Source organism: Anguilla anguilla, chromosome 7 (genome assembly GCF_013347855.1).
Source record: "Anguilla anguilla isolate fAngAng1 chromosome 7, fAngAng1.pri, whole genome shotgun sequence".
Taxonomy (NCBI): domain Eukaryota; kingdom Metazoa; phylum Chordata; class Actinopteri; order Anguilliformes; family Anguillidae; genus Anguilla; species Anguilla anguilla.
Window position 1 is genome coordinate 38,345,276 of NC_049207.1, and position 13,821 is coordinate 38,359,096.

The 13,821-nt window shown below is 41.6% G+C and overlaps 1 protein-coding gene across 1 annotated transcript in view; it reads right to left on the bottom strand.

The window, feature by feature from the left end:
• The window catches only part of LOC118231315 (probable carboxypeptidase X1), a 28,648-nt gene that overhangs the window by 11,806 nt on the left and 3,021 nt on the right, over window positions 1-13,821 (bottom strand). The window contains exons 2-7 of the mRNA XM_035425012.1: window positions 7,652-7,761; window positions 7,321-7,460; window positions 6,687-6,771; window positions 6,008-6,158; window positions 5,281-5,369; window positions 4,065-4,188 (exon numbers count right to left, since the gene is read on the bottom strand). Coding sequence (XP_035280903.1) covers window positions 4,065-4,188; window positions 5,281-5,369; window positions 6,008-6,158; window positions 6,687-6,771; window positions 7,321-7,460; window positions 7,652-7,761 — 699 coding nt within the window. The remainder of the gene's footprint in view (window positions 1-4,064; window positions 4,189-5,280; window positions 5,370-6,007; window positions 6,159-6,686; window positions 6,772-7,320; window positions 7,461-7,651; window positions 7,762-13,821) is intronic.

Below are 13,821 nucleotides of genomic sequence, written 5' to 3' on the forward strand. Positions count from 1 at the left end.
TTAAAACATTTGAATCAGAGGCTTGTTCAAAATGTATTACCCAGATTATTAGACTACATATAAAAGTGAAAGTGTAAAAAAGTGCTAAACACAACAAATATTTTGGTCACAGACAGACCATCATTAGCATCTGGCTGCCATTAGTCAGCAGGTGTGACATTTTACCCTAATCACTCAGTGAATGGGTGGGTACAATTAATTAAAGTAAATACAGCACAGCCAACACAGATTGCAATAACACATGAGTACGTACATATCCATATTTGTTACAGTGTATGGGTCTCTTTCTTTGCCTTTTAGTATATGTATGGATAGGCAGCTATCTGCAAGGCATCTGCCACCTCTGGATAAAAACTCTGAACTCTGCATTTAAAGAAGATGTGAAGCACTTGGTAACAAGACTGGTTCATTTTCTTTTGACCTTAGACAAGATACGGCCCTGCATTCAACTATTTGCCAGAAAATTACACAAAGGTTTTTGGCAGCTACAAGCATTAGGACAACTATCTTGGAACAAGCCAGGAGGTGAGGTCAATAGGTTGTCTTGGCTATTCGAACTATTCCTACTACTGGACTGCTGACTTTCAATGAGCTCAATGATGTAAAAACAAAACAGAGAACCCAAAGAGGGTCCTTTTGTATTGCTAAAATGACAAAATTATTATTACTGAACAAACCTATTTCACAAGCCAGCTTAATCTTACACATCCTAGGTTTTCATAACTACTCAGACTTAAAACATAACTGACTCTAGGTTATTATTAAAAGGCCATGGTTTTGAGTTGACAGCAGTCACAGTCTTAGATGTTTACACCCACTTGGTGGGAGACCAGCTTCCATCATGGCGGAAAAGAGCAGACAAGACAGGTCTGTTCAGAGAGCGAGGAGATCGCTGAAGGTTTGAGGCCATGTTACCACAGACGTAGGGTTGTTTTTCAACCTCCCAGCACAACTACCCCAACCCCCACCCCCTTCCATCCTCCGTTCAAGGCTCATGGACACAGGATCCATTCAGGCTTTAATACTGAGTCAATCTGGATCAGGTTAGTGTGTGAATGCTACTGTACTATTGGATGTCACTTTGGCTGATATCTCAGCCATGAACTACAGTACTTTGTATACCAATTTTTGCCTTATTACGGCACTGATGAAACTGGGGCTTTGCACTGGGTTATTTGATGTCCATCAATATGTTTGACCTTCTGTTGCATGCAGGGTAAGCCAGCCAACACTATAAAGTGCGAAGGCCACCACTTGTTGATGCAGTATATGACATACATGCACATTCAGAGTGTCTGACACAAAAATACCCACGTGCATGCACACACACACAGTGCTACACAACACAGAACCATTGAGACTGGGGATTCACATTCTTGTGAGTCAAACATTAAGCCTCTGGTTCTTTGAACCATGTGACCACAGAAGTAGACGACAGCCCTGCTTCCCAAGCTCATAAATAACCCTGATTCTCTCCCTTGCTATTCCTCTTTGTCTGCTTCCTGTGGTTTTTGAGATGCATCTAAACCATCTACAATGCAATCTAAAAGCAGTGTCAACATCACAGCTAAACTGTAAGACACTGTAGACACTGTAATAATATTATAATCATAATCACAACGGTAATAAAACAGAATTGATAACACATCAGAAATACACCTGTAAAATGAAGGACATACAGATAGAGTAACCCTACACTAAAATAAAACCGTAAAACCACAGTAAAATCAATGAATGAAACATGAGAGGGTGATCAGAACCTGAGGAGGCTTCATAAACCTCTAAAAGACAATGATAGCAGATTCTGATGACAATGCTTTTTTAACTGACACCTCGGAATGCTCTGTGAGAAAAAATGGTTGGTTTGCAGTGCCAAGCAATCATAACTTTTCACTGAACACTTCTCTTCTGAACGCAGCAATGCACACAACCACCAACCTGTTTCAGTCCACTTATTTCCATGTTAAACTTGCGAGCACACAGTCTGCAACCAACTGTTCCTCCATCTCCAGGAGAATGACCTCTTTGACCCCAACCAGTTGGGTTTCAAGTCTGGCCACTCCCCTGAGACAGCTCTCACCACAGTCACAGATACTCTTCACTCAGCTATGTCCTCATTCTCTTTGATGTGTATGCTGCATTCGATACTGCCAACCACCAGATCCTTCTATCATCCATAACAGAGATGGGCATTTCAGGCTCCACCCTAGCAGTGTTTAATTCATATCTTGTTGATCGATTGATCCTACCAGGCAACGTAGAACCTAGAGATGGTCTTCTCCTCTACTGTCTTTACAAAAAATCTCTTGGTCCAGTTATCTCGAGTCATAGAATGTCATATCATTATGCTGATGGCACTTACAGTAATGCTGTTTTACATTCTTTCCCACCGAAACCTGAGTTCAGCATGTATCTCTGCATGCCTACCTGACAGCCTGGATACCCATCCCCCACCTGAAGCTCAACCTGGGAAAGACAGAACTCCTGCTCCTCCCAGCAGAGGGTTACCCATGGATTGTTGCTTCAATGACTGTTGACGGCTCCACAGTGTCTCCCTCCTGCTCAGCTTGGTGAGAAACTTGGTGTGGCATCAGATGACCAGCTTAGGTTGTCTGAACACATTGTGGCAACCACACTGTACTATAGATTCTGCGTATGCAACCTCACGAGAACTCACCCATTACACCCAACCAAAAGGCTACACAGCTATCTACAGTATATACAATTCCATGGAATCTCTCATATGGACTACTGTAATGCCTTGCTGGCTTGCTTAATGGCCTCTGCCTTCATATCACTGCAACTGGTTAGGAGCGCTGCTGCTGCCTGGTCTTCAGCCTGCCAAAATTCACATGTTCCACAGTGCTCTTCAACATCCTTCTATGGCTTCTGGTGGGTACCTGCACTCAGTTCAAATCTTGCGCACAGGCATAGCAGGCTGGACATAGAACTGCCCCTTCGTATCTTCAGGTAATGATCACACCATACACTACAACCAGACCTCTCCAGTCAGCATTCTCCTGCCAGCTCGCTATCTTTTACAAATGTCTCAGAACTTACATATCTCTTAAGGCAAGCATCTTGTTGGTGACACTTGAGGGTGACGCTTGATATACATGAAGTGGACCTATCTCTTAAGGCCAGTTCAGATCAATGATTCGCAACGAGACTGGATGCAACTTGCAAAATTCCAAGACGTCTGATTGTAAACGTTCTAAAACTGCACCTGGCGATTTGACAAGGTGGGTCTTTAGAGACCACAGGCAATGGCGTCAGATGCTCTGTAACTAACTAACACACCGCTGAAATTTTCTCTGCAACATTCTAAAACCGTTTCGTCTCATTGCGAATCATTGATCTGAACTGGCCTTTACTTATGGTGTTTGCTTACCATGTGATGTGCACGTGTACATTGCTTTAGCTAAAGGCTGCATGACTAAACTGTAAATTGTACATGATATGTTCTAGGTTGTGCCTCTTTGGGTTTAATTATCATTTGTAACATGAAAGAATGTAACATTATTATAGCTGTGGTTATGGCCATTGCCCTATTTTACACATTGCATGGCTTTAAAACAGACTGCATTACTTACCATATTACCTAAACAAATGCGTATTGCCATTGGTAATTTGTGATGGTATTTGTGAACTGGAATTGCCCTGTGTTAATTCCCCAGAGAAATGAAAATGCAGTGTATTGGTTTCCTCTTGAAACCTAAGGGTTTCTTTAATGTGATTCCTGGCCAGAATACAACTGTCCCAGAAGACACCATGCCAACGTGGTAAACCACCATATATTGACAAATACATGGACTAAATGGTAAATGGACTGCATTTATATAGCGCTTTTATCCAAAGCGCTTTACAATTGATGCCTCTCATTCGCCAGAGCGGTTAGGGGTTAGGTGTCTTGCTCAAGGACACTTCGACACGCCCAGGGTGGGGTTTGAACCGGCAACCCTCCGACTGCCAGACAATCGGTCTTACCTCCTGAGCTATGTCGCCCCCTACACACGAACGCACATCCACACACTCCCACACACACACACACGCTCTTCACTCACCCAGTTCGTGTTTGCCCGGGTTGTCAGAGATCTCCATGACGTACAGCTTGAGGCCCATGTGGCTCTTCCCGATGCTGTAGATCCGCGTGATGTCAGGACACTCCTCATTCACAGCCTTCATGAGCTGGGAAGCAGAGAGAGGGGGGGCCACTGTCGCTCATGACCAGGGTGCACAGAAAACGTGTTGCCCAATGGGTGCAGAGCTATTGTGTGTTATCAGTGACATTGCCTATGGCTCCCTACTGCTTCAGCTGGTATTCGTGCTCGCCCTACAGTAGACATGCTGTCCAACATACAGTTCCATGAAAAAGTATTTTCCCCCTTGATTTCCTCTATTATTGCATATTTGTCATACTGAATGGTTTCAGATTTTAGACAAAATGTAATAGTAGACAAAGGAAACTTGAGTAAACAAAAAACACATTTTTGTTAAATTATTATTTCATTTATTTAATGAAAAAAGTTATCAAACACCCATACCACCCATGTGAAAAATAAATGCTCTGTTAAACTGAAAAACTGGTAGCAATAGAGGAAATCAGGAAGGAGGTAATACGTTTCCACTGTGTCTCCTGTAGAACTGTGTAGCTGTGGTCTTTAGTTTGTAATGAGTACATCAGAGTAACACTCTTCAGCTGCTGTGCTGCTTTCATGGAGTGTGGTTGAAACCGCAATGACATGAGGGACACATTTGGAGCTTCTAAAAATTGGGAGAAAAAAAATGAGAGAACAACGTGATGGACAGGAGCTCCATTCACTCCTCAACCACTACTCTGAGAACTGTACAAAGTACTCCTTCATCTGAGGGAGCCCAGTGCTGTCACAGTTATGTAATAATGGTCAGGTTTACCACAAACTGGGCACTGGGCTGGTTCAGGCAGTGTGCCAACTCAGTGGAGGTGAGAAAACTAGAATAACATTAACTTGGAACTGATTATCCTCAAACCACATGCCCTGGCCTGAGGTCTGTAAAAATAAACTGTCATACATGAAAGGGTAGGTGGGGTGAAATGGTGGGTTGGGGCTTTCGATCTCTTAATTCCTATCACAAAGCATTATGCTTAGAAGACATGTACCAATGAAAACCCAAACAAAACACAATTTAAAACAAGCAGCAGCAGAAAATAGTCAAATCAAGTCAAGTCAAATCTCATTGAAAACAACTCAATAAATGGAGACACTGAGAATTAGAGAAGAAAATTAAAACGTCTCTTACCTTTCTCATCTCTTTGTAGTTGTGATGCTTAAAGTCCAGATCGTCCTTTGACCCTTTCTCTGCTTCCCAGGTGTAAACATTTTTCGGTTCTAAAGAAGGGAAGGGGGGGGGGTGGGGGAAGGGAGCAACAAGGCATCACTAAAGCCAATGCAAACAGTGCGCTAGGCCAGAGACACCGCAACTGTATGAGAGGCTATGGTACTGCTATTATTATTGCCTATAACTGAGGTTCTCAATCTATGATCTGTGAGCCATTAGCGGTTTGTGAAAACCACACTAGTGGCCAGTGGGAAAAGTTCCAATTTAATGAGCATTGTGTTGCATTATATGTAGCTAGTTGATTTGATGCTATATTTGAAATACAGCAAGTGTAGGCATGAGTAATGGGTGCTCCTCAGTGCAACACTTGCTTATAATGCAAGAACAGAAATATACAAAATTTTAGTGTCATGACATTCATAAGACAATAAGAGTGTTCCTAAGTGATCCTAAGAGTGCTTCAACATTGTAGTTACAGGACATAATGACATTATAACAATGCGGCAGTGGTGATACCTTCGTGTTGTGGTCGCAGTATTCTGATGCTACACTATTGTTGTAGCAAAGTTCCATTTCTACTGCAATGTCATTATAGACATGCTGGACGACGTGGGCCAGGGACACAGTTACAACACAGCTGTGGTGTTTGCGTTTTGGTAGCACCGTGTTTCGGTAATGTAGACTATACCTGGGAGGACACAGCCCAGTACCTCGGCCCGCAGGCACACCGTTCCGTTCTCATACCAGGTTTGGGGGTTGATGCGGAGGTGGCGGGCTACACTCGGCTCTGGAAAGAGGCCCAGCACCGGCGTCTCAGCGTCCTGGTTCCCCTCAAACACCTGCAGGGGACCAACGTCACTGACAGACACTGGAGTGGTGTGTTTCCGGAAGATTCTGTCAAGTCAAGCTCCCAGTCCTACCATGGGATTCCCGGCCAACCAAAAACACTAACATATGCTTTGCAGTTTAACACATCCACAAACTTAAATAAATTAGTAATATAAACAGATTTATCCAAAATGGCCACGGATAATACGCTTCATAATCATTGTTTCAAACTATGCAGCTTTCTGTAATTTATCTTACAGTTGATTTTAAATGAATTATCTGCATAGTAGATGCCTGTAGCTACAGTGATTTATATTTGTACATAGTACCCAATCATATAGCTTGACTGTTCAGAGGCACAATGGAGGCCACACCTTTCTGCTCACCACTGGGCATTGATGATATCATATAGCAGATATCATATGTGATCCTTACATGCGGTACTCTAATATGATAATTATGGAATAAAAGCACCCTAGGAAGAGGGAACTACCATCCCATCTGGCCTCGCACTGTTCCACCCAATCAAGGGGACTCACCGCCTCGACTGTCCCATTCATGATGGGCTTCCACGCCAATGAGTCATTACTCAGCTGTACCTTGTAGGTTTCCACCCAGTCCCAGCTGTGGGATAACATGGAAATAACATTCAGTCAACATCTTTTCAGCATTGCTGCCCCATAAAGAGAGCATGTTAAATCACCATATAGTGGCGCTAGTCACATTTTTCATTAATGAGTAGCAGCACTACTGATTAATACAATCATGCTGCATCTATGTCCAAACTAATAGATCTTATACGCTATGCTAACAGCTCTTTTAAGCTAACCGCAAACGCACACTCTCGCTGACTCATTCTGATTTGAGGCTCTAAAACACATGACCATGCCTCTAGGTTTCTGGAAAAACTGTCAATTACAAGCATCACCAAAGACATTTCCCCAGTCATATTTACACTTCTGGATGCAGATTTCATTTACGGATTGAGTGAGGTAAAGAATATTGTGCGGACTATAAATTACTTTGCTCAATAGCTGGTTACAATATGTGCACCCCCTACACCTTACCCTCCTCACTGGTTTTCTTACGTGGACTGAAATAGGCAGTTAAAAGAAACAGTATGTGTGAGAATAGTGCACTCAGTGGGTAGAGGCCTGGTTCCGTTTCAATCACCTCCAGATGGAGTTGCGACCCTGTAGGATGACGCCGGTGAAGAGGGTGGGGCGGCGGGCGTCCAGCTCCAGCCATTGCTTCTGGTCCTTAAACCGGGCACACCACGCCCCATCATAGATGTCACCGTCCTCAATGCCAGACTACAGTGTAACGACACCACAGGTTTAAACAACAGAATACAGGGTCTACATTGCATAGGGAAAATTACTTTATTTTAGGACAGGAATTCAGCTGCATTGTATAGTTAGTTAATACTCCACTTCTGGCTTTTTATGAGCCCTAATGATGGAGAAAGACTACATGCTACAGAGGACCTATTAAAGGCCCCCACCTGAATGTTGAGGCGGCCCCTGTGGGGACCAAGTCCTCGCCTCTGGTAAGACGAGGCCCGCAGGTCCCTATCCTTAACCCGCAGGGACTCCAGACCCAGAGGAGGACACTCTGAGAGAGAGAGAGAGAGAGAGAGAGAGAGAGAGAGAGAGAGAGAGAGCATGACTTTTTGCAGCTCTGTAAAGAGTCTTTGTGAAAGTTCTCTGTAAAAAGCACTATACAAATAAAATTGAACAGAAATTGAATTGAACTGGAGAGAAAGTGAGAAATGAAGAGAGCGAGAGAGAGAGAGAGAGAGAGAGAGCACATGGGTATGACTCATACAGAACTTCTTGTGAAAGAAATTAAGAAAGAACCTTTCAATGAAAGTTTGTAGTTTTAAAATAAAAAAATAAAAAAATAAAAATGACTTAATTAACACTAGTAAAACAAGACAACTTTGATTTAAAACCCTGCCTTCACACTGAAAGATTATCAGAGAGATTTGGGAAACAGGCTACAGACTGTCACACACATTGCACTTCAGAGTGAACATCACATCAGACATATTATAGATGCTGCTTGGTCCATGCACTCCTATCTGCAATGACACAAGTATACAAGTAAGACTCCTATGACAACTTCATATACCACAACATGGAATGAACAATTTACTTTATAGGGCCCTATGAGATTCAGGTAATTTTTATAAAAAGTATAGACCCAATTTATTCAAGAACTTAGATTAGACTACATGGCCAAATGTATGTGGACCCCTGCTCATCCAACATCTCATCCTAAATAATGGGCATTAATAAGGCATTGGTCATCCCTTTACTGCTAAAATGACCTCCACTCTTCTGGTAAGGCTTTATATTAGCTGCAGGGATTTTCTTCCATTCAGCCAGAAGTGAGGTTAGGCACTGATCGATTGATTAAGCCTGACTCGCAGTTGGCTTTCCAATTGACCCCAAAGGTGTTGGATGGGCTTAAGGTCAGGGCTCTGTGCAGGCCAGTCAGGTTCTTCCACACAAATCTCGACAAATAATTTCTATGCTGTGTGCCCAGGGGCATTGTTGTGCTGAAACAGAAAAGGGCCTTCCTCAAACTGTTGGGGAAGCACAGAATCATCTAGAATGTGATTGTATGCTGTAACATTAAGATTTGCCTTCACTGGAACTAAGGGACCGAACCCAAACAATAAAACAGCCCCAGACCAAGGGGTGTCCAATGTGATTTGGAAAGAAAAAAAATTACCATTTATTTTAGCCAATATAAGACTTCTGAAGCCAAATCAGTGCTTCTATAACAAGTATAAAGGTATCACACAACTGCACACACACACACACACACATAGTGCTGTGTGAAGAAAGTCAAATTAAAAATAATTACTACAGCATTATTAGTCACCAAGATTTTGTTATTGTTCGGATTACAGCTGTTGTTACTATCATTGCAGCCATTAAGTAAATGGCAGCATTACTGAAATTCATTTTCAATAAAGCATACTTACATTTGAATTAGAATGAAACAGGAAAGGGTAAAGGGAAGCAAGAGAGCGAGGGAGAGAGGAAACAAAGAGAGAGGGAGAGATGTTTCAATAACCTCTGTTTGAACTCTGCTCTGAGAAACACAAGGACACACTGCTGTCAGAGTACATGAATGGCATTTTTGTACCCTCTTATAAAGGGTTCCCAGACCTGTTCTCTGAAACTATCACTGCTTAATCTCACAGCTATGATATCATCAAATATAATATTACAATAATTATCCAATATTATTTTTCATGGGCTGTATGTGTAATCAAAGTTTTCGATTTAAGGCTTTCTAGAAAATGTCTATCAATATTTGAAAAGTGTAGTCAAGAAACATTTTTTACTCAGATACATGCAAAGCAGATTACAAGTAAATGTCATTTATACAGCTAATTTATAAATTCTAGGCACATACAACAAAACTGACCACTGTTTGGAACAGAACATCTACCATTTCTACAGGATTAAGATTAGTGGGCACATTTGGTGGTTTTTACATCTCTACTGAAACCAAGTCTTTTTAATGAGCTCAGCAGTGTCTCACTTCACCAATGGACACGCTCAGATTTACAACAAGTATTCAGGGAAAACCAGAGACCTGCTGTACAGGGAATATTCTGGAGATGTTCCCAGCTTAAGTAGCGGTGGGTTAAAAACAACGTGGTCATATTGGACATTTTCCATGAACATATAGCCACTCTGGATTCTAGAAACTCCAAGATAGCTTTTTATATATGAATAGTGGTCATTTGGCCTTTCTGGTGTTGTCAAATTATGCACTTTGTAACCTGTACATTATATATCCTTTTCCCAGTTAACTCGCAGTTCAAAGTAATTCATATAAATTCATAGTTATTACTTTCAGCGTTATTACATCTGCAACTTTAACCCTACTTGTTTGTACTTTATCTTCCAGTGTTGAACAATTGCTGCTTACTGAGTGTGTTATCACAGCTCAGCTTGTTTCCTGTCTTAATGTCCTCTCCTGTGAATTAAGTGTGGGAAAAGGACTGTACAATTTATGCGTACTAGCATATATATTATTGTGAGTTCAAATGTCGTGTTTTATGGTTGTGGAGGAGAACTGTCCATGTTCTCAAAGCAGGTATTTTAATCATGAAAAATGTACTGAGTCACAGAGTTAGGCTCTTTGTTGTTTATTTTCGGGAATAATAGGGCAAATCACAAAATAACTGACATAAACCTGATGCTTCAAGTGTTCAGTAGTCATGTTGTTTTAAAACAAAATTACTTTTGTAAACATTCACCACAAAAAGATGCATTCACATGAAGCTCAAATTAATGTACAGCCTGATTAAATGGGCTACATATGTCACTGCTAATTACAAACAACACATTCCATGACATTACATTTATTTAGCAGACGCTTTTATCCAAAGCAATGTACAAAAAGTACAAATCATGGTCATTGGACAACTACAAAACACAGGTTCAATAAGGTACAATACTAATTTCATACAGCGATTTATAGCCAAGAACATAGTTCAGTTCATGCAGTGAACATTATTCTGACCTAACTTATGCCAAGCCAAACTAGGGAGAAGAACAAGCTACAATATTAGGACGAATACAAATTACAAAATGGAATGGGGGTACATGTAACATGAGTGTCATGAAAGGGGGGGATTTAAAGTGAAATGATACACAGAGTGATGGTAGTTAGTCCAGGTATAGTCTGAAGAGATGCGTCTTCAGACCACAGCAGAAGATGGGTAGTGAGGGAGAGGTTCGAAGAGGTTCAAACCACTAACTTCATTTTCCGTTCATTACCGAAACCAGAAGTCAAAATGCAGCAGGTGTACCTGCTGGTCAATTAAATATGCATAACAGTATGTTGAAGAAATTAGTAGAAATTTTGTAAGTACTGCTTGTGAACACCTTCTTTGTTTACGATGTGTTTGTTTACACGTATCACAATGTGTATTGCAAGAGTTATAATTGCAATGGATTTGATAGCAAGATGTAAAGAACAAACGAGAAAAAACAGTTGGAAAAAGAGTCATAAGGGAGTCATGACGGAGACTCTCTAGAGGCATCACACTGGTGAAAGCCGAATAAACTCGAGCATACGAGAATTTAGCCTGGTGAAAATTCAAACGCAACATTAAGGCCATTTAGAACAGTCTGCCTGCCTTCGCTATCCCTGCTCTGCTGTGTTTTCGTCCCTCCCTCCAGGTACACCGAGCGAGCACATCTGGCCCATAGCGGCCCGCCCTCTTCCTGCCCCCATGCTGATCTTCTCACAAGCCTTCTCTCTTCAAATTCTGCACCCTTCAGTGAAAAAACGAGAGAGGGAGAACGCTGACCCCTCTCCACCGAGGCTACACTAAGATTACAATGTATCTCTGGAGCTTTGCAGGCAATGGAAAAACCAGGCAAACCAGGCATACTGTTACAACAGTTCTCCATCTTGTGTATTATTCATGAGAATATATTATGGAGCCAATCGTTCACAGAGGCACTAAAACTTTTGGCATTGCTCCATTTTACCCCCAACAAGGGGAATAATTCAATTCAATTCTTAAGCAAGAAAATGATTCATTGCAGTGTAGGTCTTGCAGTGGAATACTGTATGCGCTGTGCTTGCTAACTCTATCCTGAAAGGAACCCTTTGAGGTGGTACTTCCAAGCAGGGTCATGACTGTTAAAACAAACCTAAAACTCAAGGATTACAACAGAACGCCACAGTAAATTTTCACAGAAATTCATAACTTTCCTGGGTATACGACAGATATTTCCTGTTATTGGCTCACAATTTACCATCACAATTTAGTCCCCAAAAAAAAACAAATAACAAAAAACCAGACTTTGTGGTGCCTTGTCACATCGAATACGATTAGTTAGTGATACAAAGTCTAATAAAAAAATCAAAAAATTAAATTTTGAGCCTTCAACTCTATAGCAGGTATTACTGAAGGTGTAATGTAATGTGGAGAGCTCAAACACCTTGCTGTAGCCATGTAAAATATAAAATTTAAGAAAATCTGTTTATGTCATTGGTGCCCTAATTGACTAGCCAAAAAAAATGTATGGTAACATGAAATGCGTGGAGTTGTGAAAAACTGAGTTTGAATATCTTTAGCCTATGTGAATGTAAACTTTTGGCCTCAACTGTAACAAAAAAAAGATAAATACCCAGACTTACTGCATGTCAAGCTATTCACATGGGCTGGGATACAATGAACATTTGTCCTTAACTTTTGCTAAAAACTAAAAGCAAGATTTTTTTTCTTCACAAAGATGTGCTTAACAATCACTAAAATGAACTCCTAAGAGTTAAAGTCAACAGTTGGTTTGGCAGTTTTGACAATCACTGAAGTTGCCAAATTATTTTTCAAGAAAGAACAAAAAATATTGCGACTTAAATATTGTGAGATTAACAGAAGATATCAAGTGAATCCAAACCTTTGCTTCTGTGGAGTGATGGATTGCTTCTGATTGGCCAGTAAGAATAAATTACAGCTTCCTTTTCATGCTTTGGTTTTCTTTTTTCCCATTTTAATGGTAAATTATATTATCAACAGTTGAAATATCCTAATCCTTCTGGACCTCTCTGCAGCTTTTGACACAGTTGACCACATGCTCTTCTTCTCCACCCTGACCTCACGGGCGATCTTGGGCACAGCTTTTAAGTGCTTTGAATCCTCCATCTGTGGATGCCGCTATCCTGGAAAGTGGCGCGTCCGGACCGCATAGTCTTCCAACAGGTGTTCCCCAAAGTTCCATACCTCCTCTTCTCCCTTTACCAGCAATCTCTAAGTTCTATCATCTCTTCCTGTTTTTTTTTCATACCACCGCAACGCTGATATACTCCGCCTTTTCTCTCCATTGCTCTGTCTGACACGCTGATCTCACATCGGACCTCCAATACGGAAATCTGTCACCTGAAGCTTCACCTGGATAAGGATGAGGTGCTCTACATTCCCTCCAGGCCCTCTCTACTGCAAGACCCCTCATTCAATATGGGTGCTACAGGAGGGCTCACACAGAGGACTTATATTTAAAAAAGGCCTGGGGGTCATATTAGAAAAACAAGTCTTATTTCCCTTCCAGACAGTGAGTCTGTCCAGCAGATTCTTACTTTACAGCATCTGTAGAATCCATCTCCTCATGACCTCTTGACCCTGTTCTGTCATGACTGAATGACTGCAAATCCCTCCTCACTGGTCTCCCTGCATGTGCTAGAAAACTGCCATATGACTTGTCTACTATTCAAAGTGGAAAATCCAAGTTTGGAATTGTAAAAGCTCTCCCAAATATTTTGTTCCAATCACCTGGATTTGCTAAATAGCATCATTTTTCAGCTAGGAGGTTGAACTAATTAGCGAAACCAACTGCCTTAGTTCACGGGAGGAAGAAACACATGGCAGGACTTCTACTGTCTGACCCCCTGGACTTTCCACCACTGCTACTACCTTCCCAAGGGTGCTCACAGCACTTCCCTCCACACCTCACTTCACAGGCTACTTGTTACAACTCACATCAAGATTAAAACCTTGGTATTAGCCTAGATGACAGTGCCTGGAGCAGCTCCACAATGCCTTCAACCCATCTTTAAACTTTATCTAGCTGCCAGACCGATCCAATCAGCAAACTCGGGAAGCCAGGCTATCCCCTCCCGGAGTGGTTGCTATCA